General features: G+C 51.8%; 1 protein-coding gene across 1 annotated transcript in view; it reads left to right on the top strand.

Moving 5' to 3' along the window:
- The window catches only part of LOC100906441 (titin-like), a 34,407-nt gene extending 26,411 nt beyond the window's left edge, over positions 1-7,996 (top strand). The window contains 7 exon segments of the mRNA XM_029110826.1: positions 56-1,518; positions 1,626-2,322; positions 2,440-3,426; positions 3,590-4,123; positions 4,227-5,636; positions 5,784-6,677; positions 6,784-7,996. Coding sequence (XP_028966659.1) covers positions 56-1,518; positions 1,626-2,322; positions 2,440-3,426; positions 3,590-4,123; positions 4,227-5,636; positions 5,784-6,677; positions 6,784-7,589 — 6,791 coding nt within the window. The 3' untranslated portion in view covers positions 7,590-7,996.
- The last annotated feature ends 5,259 nt before the right edge of the window (positions 7,997-13,255 follow it).

Genomic DNA, 13,255 nt, shown 5'->3' with positions numbered 1-13,255 from the left:
GCATTAGCTCGAAAGTAGTATTTTCAAACAACTGAACCGAGTCGTATTCTTGTAGAAGCTCCTGAGACATCGCTCCGAATCAAGAAGAAGCAACCCGTCAAGCCGGTCGAGGAGACGGAAGAAAGCGCCGAGATTAGAATCGTCAGGAAACCCGAGAAACCCCAGGAAACGTCCGAAGAAACGATCGAGGAAGTCGTGAAACTTCAACCGAAACCCAAACCCGAAGAGCCAACATCGGAAGAGATCGCCGTTGACCTCAAGATTGAGAAACCGGTAGAGGACTTGGAAGACGCCCCGGCTGTCGCTTTCAAATTGACGAAGGCTCAGAAAATCGAAGAGACCCCTGACACAGCCGAAGCTGACGTCAGCGTCACCCTGCAGAGGAAGGAGGAGAAACCCGAGAAGCCGACCGACGAAGTGGCCGAAGAGGTTTCTCTCCTGATCGCCGAGGAGAAGCCCAAGGTCACTCAGGACGAGCAGGTGGAGCTCAAAATCCGTAAACCTGTCGTGGTCGAAGAGAAGCCTCAAGAAGTTACGCTGAAAAGACGTAAGTCCTCAGCTAAACCCGTCCCGGTCGAGGAGCCCACCGAAGTCTCTCTCAAGATCGTGAGGCAGCCGGAAGCGGAAATCAAGCTGCCCGAAGAGACCGAAGAGGTTTCGATAACCGTCGCAAGCAAACCACTCACTGAGCCGGTTGTCGAAGAAACAGTCCAAGAGGAGGTCGTCACCATTCCCCAAGAGGTAGCGGTGCGTGAAGTTAAAGAGGAAGCTGCAGATGAAATCACAATCAAGAAACGGGTCGTGATCGAGGAAAAAGAGGAGGAGAAGGAGCAGCAACAACAAGAAGAGAAAGTGACCATTGGGAAGAAGAAACGAAAACCATCGCAGGAGGAGGTGAAATTCGAGCTGAAGAAGAAACCCGAGGAGAAAACGGAAGAGGTCACGGTCGAGATCCAAGAGGAGAAGAAGCCTGAGAAAGTCACGGAGGAGCACGCTGACGAGCTGACGATCAAGAAAGAGGTCGAAGTCATTCGTGAACACGTCCTCGAGGTCAACGAAGACGTTGTCATCGTAGAACAACAAGGTGAGGTCTTCGTTGAGCAATTCGTGACGTCCGACGAGGCCGCTCGAACGGTGAGCCTCAAGAGGAAACCGAAGATCGTACCGGAACCTGAAGAGGAAACTGAAACGAAGCTCGAGTTGAAACCCAAGACTGAGCCCGTGACGGAATCCTCCGAAACAGCTGCAACCGTTCAGCTTCCGACACCGGTACCGAAAGAGGAGATCGTCGAGGCCGCAGAAGAGCTGACAATCAAGAAAGAGTTCGTTATCAGAGAAGAAGGTGAAGAGAAAGTTTCGCTGAAACGGAAGAAGAAGCCGTCTATCACCACCGAGACGGTTCGCGCGGACGAAACCACCCCAGCTTCGGAGGCCACGTTCAGCATTGACAAGAAACCCGAGCCCGAACAACCGAAGTCGGAAGATGCTGAAGAATCAATCGTACTCACCAAGAAGGAGGTAAGCCTGTCACGTAAAACTGCCAGTAGATGAAGTAGCGCCCGGTCACGGAATACGGGATGCGTTTTCTTTTTCCTTCACGAGAATAAATTGTTTTCCGTCTCCAGACGCCGAAACCGAAAGTCGTTCATGAAGATACCGCGGAAACTGAACTCATTCTCAAGAGGGAGGAGCCTGTGCCGGTGACTGAGGAAGCCGCGGACGAGATCACAGTCAAGAAGGTCGTCCAGGTCGAAGACGAGGAAGAGGCGCAACAAATGAAATTCGCTCTGAAGAAGAAGAAACCCAGTGTAACTCCGGAAGCCGAGTTCAAGCTCCGCAAGGAGCCTGAACACGAAGACCAACCCCAGGACACGGAGGAATCCTTCCAGATGAACGTGAAACCGAAAGAGAAACCCACGAAGCCCGCCGAAACCACGTTCGAGATTGGAGAAGCTACGATCGACGTCACCGAAGGGACAGTCGAGAAGCGTTACGAGTTGCGATTCGAAGAAGATTCCGATGAGATGAAAGTTGTCATCAAAGAGGCAATTACAGAAGAGAGATCCGAGGAGATCATCGAGGAATTCTATTTCATCGCGACGACCACCTACATTTCCGAGAGTCCCGACGGCATGACGATTGTGGAAGGTGAAAGAGTTCAAGTCGTTGAGAAAGTTTCCCATGATCATTGGCTCGTGAAGAAGGTCATCACCAAGGAATCTGGACTTGTACCACCTGATATCCTCAAAGAAGCAGAGGAGTACACCCAATATCTTCAGGAAGTTCTCGGCGATAAGATCCAGCGGCTTCCTGTTTACGGTCGTAAGTTGATCAGCCGCTCATTCTTTCCAGATTTCCTCTGGGGAATCGATTTACAGATTGAAATTAAAGAAACTCAACCCTTCGGATTTCTTAAAAATATTTTGACATCGCTTTCAGGGGTACGGGACGGAGACGAGCCAACAGCTCCGCGGTTCGTACGGCCTCTGCAGCCCTTGACAGTCGTCGACGGCCAGCCGGTGACTATGCTCGCGCAAGTTACCGGAAACCCGAGGCCAACGATCACTTGGTTCAAACAGACGCAGATCCTGAAGAACACGGAGGAGTTCACCATCTATTACGACGAATCAAACGTGACAACCCTGTACATAAAGGAATCGTTCCCTGAAGACTCGGGAACCTACACCGTGGTTGCTAAGAACCTCGCCGGATTCACATCTTGCTCGGCCGAGCTAACCGTGGAAGCGCCCTTCTCCGATCACGGCACCGACTCGGCCCCAACTTCGCGATTCACGCTTTCGAGGACACCTTCCGTGGTGTCGATGTTCGACGCGATACCCCCTGTTTTCGCTCACCCACCGGAAAACCGCGTCGTCGAAGAAGGAGACGAGCTCACGATCGTATGCGTCGTCTCCGCCGCACCGGAACCGAAGGTCACTCTCTGCAAGAACGGTCGGCCGGTCAAGCTCGATAGACGCATAAGCCAGCAGATCGAACAAATCGACGATATGTTCCGGATAGTGATCAAGATCAAAGAGACTGTTGTCGAAGACAGCGACAGCTACGACCTGGTCGCTCAGAACAGCGAGGGAACTGTCCACGCTCGATTCACTCTGACCATCCAAGAGAAACCGAAAGACACGGACGAAGAGCCCAAGTTCACCCAGACCTTCCCCGACCAGGTCATCATGGAAGGAGACACACTGAGACTGGTCGTCAAGGTCACCGGAAAACCATCGCCGGAGGTCGAGTGGTACTGCGACGAAACCATCATCAAGGAAACCAAGACCACCAAAATCACCGAGGAGAACGGGGTCTTCATTCTCGAAACGAAAAAGACAACTCAGAAACAGACTGGAACCTACAAGGTGGTCGCGAAGAACGAATACGGATCTACAACGTCGTCAGCTAAAATCACCATTCAGAGTGAGTAAATTCATAGAATAAATAAATCCAAAACTTCGGCAATGCGCCCAGTACCTTGTGAAGGGTGGCTAGAAGCTTCGATTCTCACCGATTATTATCTGAACCGGATGCCCATATGTCCCCGTGCGTCGTATCTGACTCGGGAATTCCACTTTCGTTCCAGAACGTACGATCACATTCATTGAGAAGATACAAGACGTGGAAGTATCCGAAGACACGGTTGCCATGTTCGTCTGTAAGATCAGCGACGAGAACGCCGAAGTCACCTGGCATAAAGACGGAGAGAAGATCGTGGAGTCGGAGAAATATACTTTCATCAAGGAGAACGCGTACCGGAAGCTGGTCATAAACGACACGACCGTTCGAGACGACGGAGAATACACCGTGGTTCTCGGAGAACAGGAATGTACGGCTGATCTGGTCGTCACCGAACTGCCCCCGAGAATCGTATCGAAAATGTCCGATATGACCGTAGCGGAGAACGAAGAAGCTTGGTTCCAAGTGGAGCTGACCAAAGGAGACGCTTGGGTCCGCTGGTACAAGGGTGGGAAAGAGATCAAATTCACAGAGAAGACTCTTGTCACAATCGACGGCAAGCGACAGCGGCTTGTCATCAAAAAAGCCTCATACAACGACGCAGGAGTCTACACGTGCGCCGTCGGGGACCAGTCTTGCAAGGCTCGTCTCAAGGTTGAACGTGAGTAGTTCGCTGAGCAGAATTAACGATATTCCGCAGCTCCGCTTTCGGTGGACGAGACCCCGAGTCCCTCTCTGTGTAACTTTGTAATTGTCCCTTGCAGCTCCATCGGTAGAGTTCCGTGCTCGACTTCCGGACACCACCTACGTTCCGGAAGACACCGACGCGGAATTTACGGTCTCTCTGACGTCTCCGGACGTTGAAGTCATCTGGATGAGGGACGGAGTCCCCATCCCGATGGATGAGCGCTTCCGTTTCGTAAAAGAGGGAGAGTTCGTACGAAAACTGGTCGTTTGTCACGTGGACAAGGACGACGTCGCCGAATACACTTGCGTGGCCGGAAACGTCAGAACCACGACGAAGCTTCAGGTCGAAGACGCTCAGACCGAGTTCACGCTCAAGCTGAGGGACATCGTCGTTCGTGAGAGCGATACCGTCACTCTGCTGGTCGAAGTCAATCGCGAAACGATGGAAGTTCACTGGAAGAAGGACGATGAGGAAGTCGAACCCTCGGAGAAAATGATAATCACAACCGAAGGGAAGAACCGAAAACTCATCATCAAAGACGCTGCCGATAGCGATCAAGGTATCTACTCGTGTGTTGTCAAGGACAAAAAGTGCTCCTCGACGGTCAAGGTCGAATGTCCTCCAAAAATCCGCACCGATCAACGAATTTTCACCGCGCGGCGGGGCGATAAACTCGAGCTGGAAGTGCCGTTCACGGCCATTCCGGATCCGGACATCCTCTGGACACAGAACGGAAAACTCGTCATGAGCTCGTCGTCCGTGAAAGTGAACAACGAGACGCAGACCACGACGCTCGTTTTCCCCAAGATCGAGAAGAATCAAGTTGGCGTCTATCATCTCCGACTCAAGAACAAGTGGGGAGAATGCAGTCAAGACTTCGTCGTCGTCGTCCTTGATCGACCCGAACCACCCCAGGAGCCGAAGGCGTCCGATATCGGTTCGGACTCGCTGACCCTCAGCTGGAAGCCTCCCAAGAGCGACGGAGGAGCTCCGGTGCGCGGCTACAGCATCGAATTCCACGACCGCAACACCGCGAAGTGGATTCCGTACAAAACGAGGAAACCCACTTCGGAAACTTTCGTTCGGATTCAAGGTCTTAACGAGGGTCATGACTACACGTTCCGCGTGATAGCCGAGAACGATGTCGGCAGGAGCGAGCCGTCCGAAGCGAGCGAATACGTCGAAACTCGGGATAACGCCGGGGACGCTCCGGCGGTCCTCGAGCAGCTCCCCAACGAAACAGCCTCGAAACGAGGAGCGGATTCCGTTCTCCTGTGCAGGGTTTCCGGGGAACCTCAGCCGGATATCGAATGGTTCAAGGACAACAAACCCCTGAAGTTGACACCGAAGATGCAGGTCACCTTCCAGGACCATGTCGCTCTGCTGACAATCACTGACGTTACCGAGCAGGACGCCGGATCGTACACTTGCAAAGCGACAAACAAGTTCGGCGAGGCGCAAACATCCGGAGCCTTGGCCATCAAAGGTACGTATTCCTCTCGCGACTCCGCCAGTCCGACTGGAGTCCTTCTCCCCTTTTCATGACATATATCAAAGGGAGAAAACGGAATCCTGTGTGGAGCAATTCAGTCGTTGCGTCGCGACGTAACGTAGTTCAATATTTTACCCACAGAAAAACCTTATGCCGAGTTCGACGCGAACATGAAATCCGTCCGGGTCCAGAAGGGTAAGGAGCACCTGATCCCTGTCAAGATCTTCGGCTTCCCGGCGCCGCAGAGCACTTGGTATAAGAACGGCAGTCCTCTCAAATCGGGATCCAAACTGTTGATATCGAGCACCGAGAAATCGTCGACGCTCATCGTCAAGGGCCTCGTCCCCGACGATACGGGAACGTACACGCTGAAGCTCGCAAACACCGCCGGTGAAGCTTCGTATGACTTCAAACTCCGCATTCTCGATCGACCAGGACCGCCCGAGCCCCCGATCACGTTCAGTGACGTGAACAGGAACTCCATAACAATCTGTTGGAATCCTCCGACAGACAACGGCGGTTCGGATATAACGAAATACGTCATCGAAAGATGTGAGGTCTCATCGCAAATTTTCGTCGAGATCGCGCAAACTGTGGCTACCGCGTTCCGATACGTCGATCAAAATGTCACGGAGAACTGCGAATACGTATATCGTGTTTGCGCCGTGAACGCCAACGGAACCGGCGAGCCAGCTGAGTCGACCCCGATAGTTGCTCGAGCCTCGTACGGTAAACCTTCAGCACCGCAGAAACCCATAACAATCAGAGACGTGAAGGATACGTCATTCACGTTAGGATGGTGCCCCCCGGAAACGGACGGTGGATCGCCGATACTGGACTACACGATCGAAAAGCGAGAAAGCTCGAAGAAAGCGTGGCAGCCGGCGGGGACCTGTGCACCGAACTGTTTCAGTATTCTTGTATCTAGCCTCAAGAAGGGTACGGCCTACCACTTCAGAATTACGTGCAGGAACGAATTCGGGTCTAGTCCTCCTCTGGCGACCGATGAAGCGATCATCGCAGGACACGTCATCCGTACGTATCGACTTTTTCTGTATATCGGAACTTTGCGGGGTGGCTGCACACTATGTGCTCTGTTACATTATTTGATTCCTAATGGAATTTGACGCTCCGCTTTCAGGACCACCTACCCCGCCCGAAGGACCGCTCGAAGCCAATGATATCACGAACAAAACGTGCACCTTGTCGTGGCGCCCCCCGAAAGACAACGGCGGAGCAGAGCTGACCGCGTACGTCATTTGGAAGAAAGAACACTCGTCGACTTCTTGGACGCGCGTGATGACAATTGATGCCAATCGGACCACTTGTCTCGTGCAGCACCTGAGCGATAAGTTCACGTATACGTTCCGCGTGTGCGCGGAAAATATTTCCGGAAGTTCCGACTATTTGGAATCTGCCGAGGCGGTGAAACTGAAAGCGGCGGCGGATCGTCCGACTCCGCCGACGGCCCCATTAGAGTACTGTGTCACCGGACCTACGTCGATGGATATCGAATGGGGCCGTCCCGAATCGGACGGAGGCTCCCCGCTGACAGGGTACATCGTTGCCATCAAAGATATACGCAGACGTATGTGGATGGAAGTCGCTCAAGTCGATGCGGAAACACATCGACTCCACGTCAGGGAACTGCAGGAGCATCGAGAGTACCTCGTGAGGGTGTTCGCGCGCAACGAAATCGGACTCAGCGATCCTCTCGAGATGGACGAGTCCGTCAAGATCACCAGGCCCGAAGGTTTCACCGGAGAAGAACAGCAGGGCGATGATAAAACGCCATCCGCGAGCTTCACGACCGAGACCTCGAGTTCGTGGATCCGGGACCACAACGTTGAACCGCTGCTCCGCTCGTACACGAAACACAAGCTGAAGCAGCGACACGAATATTTCTTCAAGTTGTCGCACTACTCCGAAGACTTGTTTAAAGAGTGAACTGAGTACGATTTTTTCTCCTGAACGACCTGCGAACGCGGAGTTCTGCGGGTCGCTCGCTGTGTCGCTTCTCTGTCCCGCAATCGAGAGCAACTTGAGATGCGAGCGGGATGCGTTCACATCGCGCATAGGTATACACGACGCCTAATCTTCATTTGACGAAGGCGAAATCTCCAAATTTCCGAAATGCAAATGTTGTTATGGACATAAGAAACGCTGGGAGAACAAAGGCATTACGAGTTAGGGAACTTGTAAATATATTAATTAAATCATATGTCGACGGAAGCGAACGATTTGCTTCAGAATCGAACCCATTGCAATCCTCAACGCCTAAAGCGTGCAAGGTTTCGATTCTCAAGGAAATCGGCTCGCCTCCATCTGGGATTATAATAAATGTGGAATTTCAATAGATTATGCTCCCTTTCTCTGCAATTATCGGCTCCTTATAGAAGGTACTCCTAATCCGACTTCTTTGAAGGAGGCACTGCGGCTGAATCCGCTCCGCGCATGACGTATGGTTTCCTGATTACGATAAAGGGTCGTCGACGGCTTCCCACTATCCCCCCTCGAATCGAGCAGTCGAGAGCGTTCTGGACGCCTTGCAGCTCGTAAATCGTGTGATCTACTATATAGCAACATGAACTTTGGCCGTTTCCAGACCTCCGGATTCCGACGAACATGTGTATACCCAACGGACCTTGATAAATCGATGGGTCCGAGAGCGATTCCTGGACTCCACATGGGGTCACATGTGGCGATGGGCGAGCGATGCGAGCTTCTGCATCTGCGGTCCTCCAGCATCATTCTAATAATACACGCGTAGAAGCGCAATCCTCTTTTCCAAGGTCGGAACGTCGCTTGGATGATCTTTCGGTTATTTTGCTTTCCCCGCCTTCTGGGTTCAGCGTTGCGGAGACGCGCCATCAAGTTAAGCATGTATGTACATAAACGGAACCGTTCAGCGCCCCCCCCCATTTCCCCCTTGCCCCCGCTCTCAAATCCTCGGTGAAGCGTCAGAATGACGTATGATCCACCTCCGATTGCCTAATCTCGAGGCACTTGGAGGAATGCGTAGAGCTGACCCTGGTCGTATCGCATGAACTTCTCATATTGATTCTTGGTCTGCGGTCACGTTTCCTATTATCTCCGTCTAACTCCCCTTTCCAAGCTCTTCCGGTATGGCGATCCTCGTCTATCAAGGTGTTCTGTTGAGCCTTCCGCTCACAAAGCCCTCTCAGCATTGTTCGCGTTCAAAATAAAGTCTGCAAGTGATCGATTTACTCACTCGGTGGAAAATAAGAATCGACTCCCAGCAATCTATCGATTGTGTCTGGCGCCTCGAGTCTCCAATGACTCAACGGCGCAGAGCGTAGAATGGGTCAATTATTAAGCGGTTTCTCGCAAGATGGATCAGGCAGAAGGCGCGGAAGCGCTTGCCGAGTCAGTAGGGTCTCGCTTGACCTGGGTGCTTGACTATCACGTGATCGTCGCAGAAAAGCAATCCATATCGCAAGGCTGATAGTTGCGCTCAGTTGATGATCTCGAACCCTTCAAGGGATAGCGGTTATCGGGAGATTATGGATAGACAGATAATAGATGATTCATGGGACGCTTCTAAAAGCTCCTTCCTCGAGAAATCGGCTATTTAAAACATGTCTGTGCTTGGTGCTCCCCGACGGTGACGAAGAGTACAGGGTCCTTCCGGAAGGCGAACAGAAGTTGATGGTATGATGGAACGCTCGATTCCGAGAAATATTGACCGAGTGTAGTGTTCGCGTCGAATCATAACCGAGAGAGTCTCCCAGAGTCGCGGCTCCTTGTTCAGTGACCCGCTTGGAGAATCCTCTCGATGGTGGATTTCTGTGAAGAGAAAGAGGCAGATAAGTCTCCAGTCATGTATCCCTGTGAATTTTTGACTGAAGGTCATGAAAGTTCATGGCAAGATCCTACAGACTGATGACCGGCCCCTCTCGCTCTCGCGGTTCGCGGTCCACCGAGGTCATGTCGACGGAGCCCGCGAGCTTCCGAGCAACGGGTGCTCTGTTCTGACCAGGGAAGCGGAAACGAGGGTCGAGGACTCGTCGGGAATGTCACCTCGATTATCTTGATGAAGCTGGACTTTCTTCTCTGAAATCATGCGGGAAGAGATGCCACGAAAAGAAGAGTTCTCACAATACTTGGAGGTCCCGGGATTTGAAACGTGAACAATATTAGAGAGTCGACACGCGCAGCTTCCTGCGATGACCGTCTGGGAATGGCGGAAATTCCATAGAGTCAGTGGAATTTTTCTGCTTTCTGTGACGTCAAGATGTCGCTTATCCGCGGCTTTGGATTCCAGATTTGCTACCACCTGTCGGAGTGCTGCGTGCATATCGATTGGGGTTCATTGTCGATTCTTGATGGCTGTGACAGCTGAAAAGATCTTTTCGCTGAGGAATGTTGCTGAAAATAGAATCGAAATCTCCATCGCTTCGAAGTTTAGTGTTGAATATCCGGTTTCGATTCCAAGCCAAGAGAAAGCTCGTGACCGAGAAGCTTTTACCTCAGACTGGCTCCCGAGGGTCTGCGGACCGTTGGTGGTCCCCAGGCCGAGAACAAGTTCGAGGTTCTCACGCTCGGATCTCCACCAGCCCCGTCAGAGAGCTACAGTGCGAATTCACGTGACTTATGCAGAGGATACAAGAAAGAAATTCCGGTTCATCAAGCTGACTTCGTTCATCGAGGGAAATCTCATCGAGAAACAGACTCAAGCCACTAGAACACCGCTTCCCACTCGGATGGTACTCGCCACTCTCTCAGTCCTCCATCGAGTCTTTCCATCTACTTCCGGGGAACTCGGGAGTCACTTGGGCCGGAAGGAACTAGATACCGAGAGCTCCCCGAGCACTCTTCAGACACCCCGGGGAAGGGGTGCGGGCTTTCCGTGGCAGGCAGCCCGCCAATCAGGCTTGATTGCCTCTGTTTGTTCCGTCGATTTTCGCGGCTATCTAGTGACAGTACTCCTCGGACCGACCAATCACGGTACCCTCTGATGATTTCCCCACATGGAATGGACTCCAGAGATGACCGATTAGAAACTCAAAACAGTTCATTGAGTAAAAACAGAGCAACGACGCTCGGCAATCTCTGGAGTCGTCCAAAATGATTCCGTGATTGAAGTAAAGTAAAGGAAAGGAGATCGCGAAGGAAGTAAAGGCGTAAAGGGAATCGCACAGAGACCGCATATCCTCTATGGAATGATAGATCGGAGATTTTCCCTCATCCCGCATACGGCTCCACGAAGGTGCAGCGACTGATACGGAATCTTTGGGTTAGAAAGAATGCGTCTTAAGCTCGAGTCAGGTGTCCTCTATTCGAGCAGATTTCATGTAGCTCCCTGGGCTATTATTCTCTTAATCGACTTGGTACTGATTCTGTTCCGTGAAACTATCGGTCAACCTTGTGCTCGGAGCACCCTAAGGTTCGGCGTTTAAGGGATGTATCGGATGAGGAAGCTTTCCACTGGAGTCAAAGAGAAAGGATTTCCCCTAGATATATGGAGCCTTTGGCTTCTGATGGACTTCATGTTCAAAGGGAGTTTGTTTCTCATGGTTTCCATTGGAAAGGTTCCTCATCTGTACCGTCCCTCAAACGCGGGACATGAACGTACTTCTCGAAACTTGAAGCACGATGTTCGAACAAGGTCATCCATGTCGACGACCGAAACTCCATTTGATCGCATACCAACGAGAAATACTCTTCAATCACCGTATGAGCGGGCACCGATCCTGCGCGGCTCTCTGACCCTCTTCGTCACCCTCGCATTCACGAAAGGATCGAGCAAGCGGGCAGTGTAAGGCCTTTCCGAAAATACGCTCAATAAGTGCTCGTCCTTCGATTGGACGTTCCTCACGATTGCAGACGAGAAGGAATCCTGTAACAGACCGTCTTCCGGGGAAATCCCAAAAATCAGTGCAAATTATTCAAAGAGCATGAACCGCAGCAGGCGGAAAAGCTCTGGCTATGATAGCTATTTTTTGACAAAATAGCGTCGCAAGGAGTTGACTTCTCGCAGACCGACGTAGCGTCATAATCTCCCTCATTGGCCGCTATCAAGATAGAGCCGACCGCTCTCCGTTTGGAGCAGCCCCGCTTTGTACCGGGCTAACGGCAACCAACACACGCCATTTAGCTTTACTGTTGCGGCAGCTAGGTGAGAGATCTACTCGAGTCTGCTGTTGGTGAACTTTGTCCCGAAGCCCCCGATCCAAAGGATAGCTTCGAATTTACAATGACCCATTCTACGATGAGTGGCTTGAGGTGATCTGAGAGCAGAATAAAGGCATCCTCATTTGAGCGCAGACGTAAGAGAGCTGAAAGGATACGTGACAAGTTGTGTTCGTGAGTTTTAACCTTCGGAAGGGCGACTATGGTAAGTCAAGTTTTCCAACCTGTCAAGGAGGTTCTCCTCTTGAGAATGAAAGAGTCATTTCGTTGAAGTGCAAACCGGGATTCGAATCGCCATCAGATTGACTCGAATCGGCGCGGCGGGAAGCATCTGAAGACGAGCTGATTCGGTGAACCTAGTGATGAGCGGGGGCATTCATCTCCAAAGAGAAAACTCTCTTCCGGTCGCATACAATACGTTGCAGAGTGACGAGCATCAAAACGCCGCTCGCGAAAAACCGTGTGTGAGAGGACTCTCCAACCCTGAGCACTCTTGACGCCCCCGGCATAAATAACAACGTTCGCACTGTACCCCCAGCGATAATCGAAATGAATTCGCTCATTTTCGCATCGAAAGCTCTTCCCGTCGGCCATCTGGCCGAAGGCGTCATTGATTTTGTCATTCTGCGCGCGGATCATATTGCATCATGCGAGCGGTCAAGATCGAAGTTCGGCGTTCAGCGGCACGGAATGCCCGAGCGCGCTTCGAGAGTCATAAATTGGTGGCAGAAAAGGCCAACTTTTAAACGAGCCTGAGGCGTCGTTTCCGCACTGGGCGCCCGGGCCCCGCCATGGCCTAGATTCAGAAAGAGTGGAATATGTATCCGGATATAACATCGCATTGCACTAGATCGAGGACGACTCAATAGCTGCATTTAGGTAGGTGCAACTTGCACAGCGAAGCTGAGCAAGTCTCGAGTTTTCCGAAAAACACGAATAGGGCATCGATCGGCGATCACCTCGGGAGATTTTGCCCAGCTGTCTTGGAGCCTCTGATCGATTCGTGGGCGAGAGCGGGTTCCTGGAACGAACCCCCAATCGGCAGCAGAGCGCCTTGGTGTGTTCAATGAGCGGAGCTGGAACGGGACGACGGTGGGTCCATGATTATTCCGTGCGACCTCAGTCCACTCTCGCCCACCATTCCCATCTGCGGGATTCGTCGGACCGGATATTTAGAAAACGGCTCAAGTATGTAGGAGGAACCTATAAGCCTTGACTCGCAATTCACACAGAGGCTACTTGTGACGCTCGTTTTGCTCAGGGAAGAGACCCGGACCCGGATAACAGACTTCAGAAGACAACGTTATAACAATGGAGATTGGGGAGAGACCCGGATAAGAGACTTTAGAAGGCAACTTTACAACAATGAAGATTTACATGCGTACAATAATATGTCGAGTGAATGATACCTCGAGAGTCGAGGGAAGATCTTCAGTTTTTTGGGTTTTTATCGTCGGTGT

This window comes from Galendromus occidentalis, unplaced genomic scaffold (assembly GCF_000255335.2).
Source record: "Galendromus occidentalis unplaced genomic scaffold, Mocc_1.1 scf7180000077121, whole genome shotgun sequence".
In the NCBI taxonomy this organism is placed as follows: Eukaryota; Metazoa; Arthropoda; class Arachnida; order Mesostigmata; family Phytoseiidae; genus Galendromus; species Galendromus occidentalis.
This window is presented reverse-complemented; position numbering and strand designations above follow the sequence as displayed.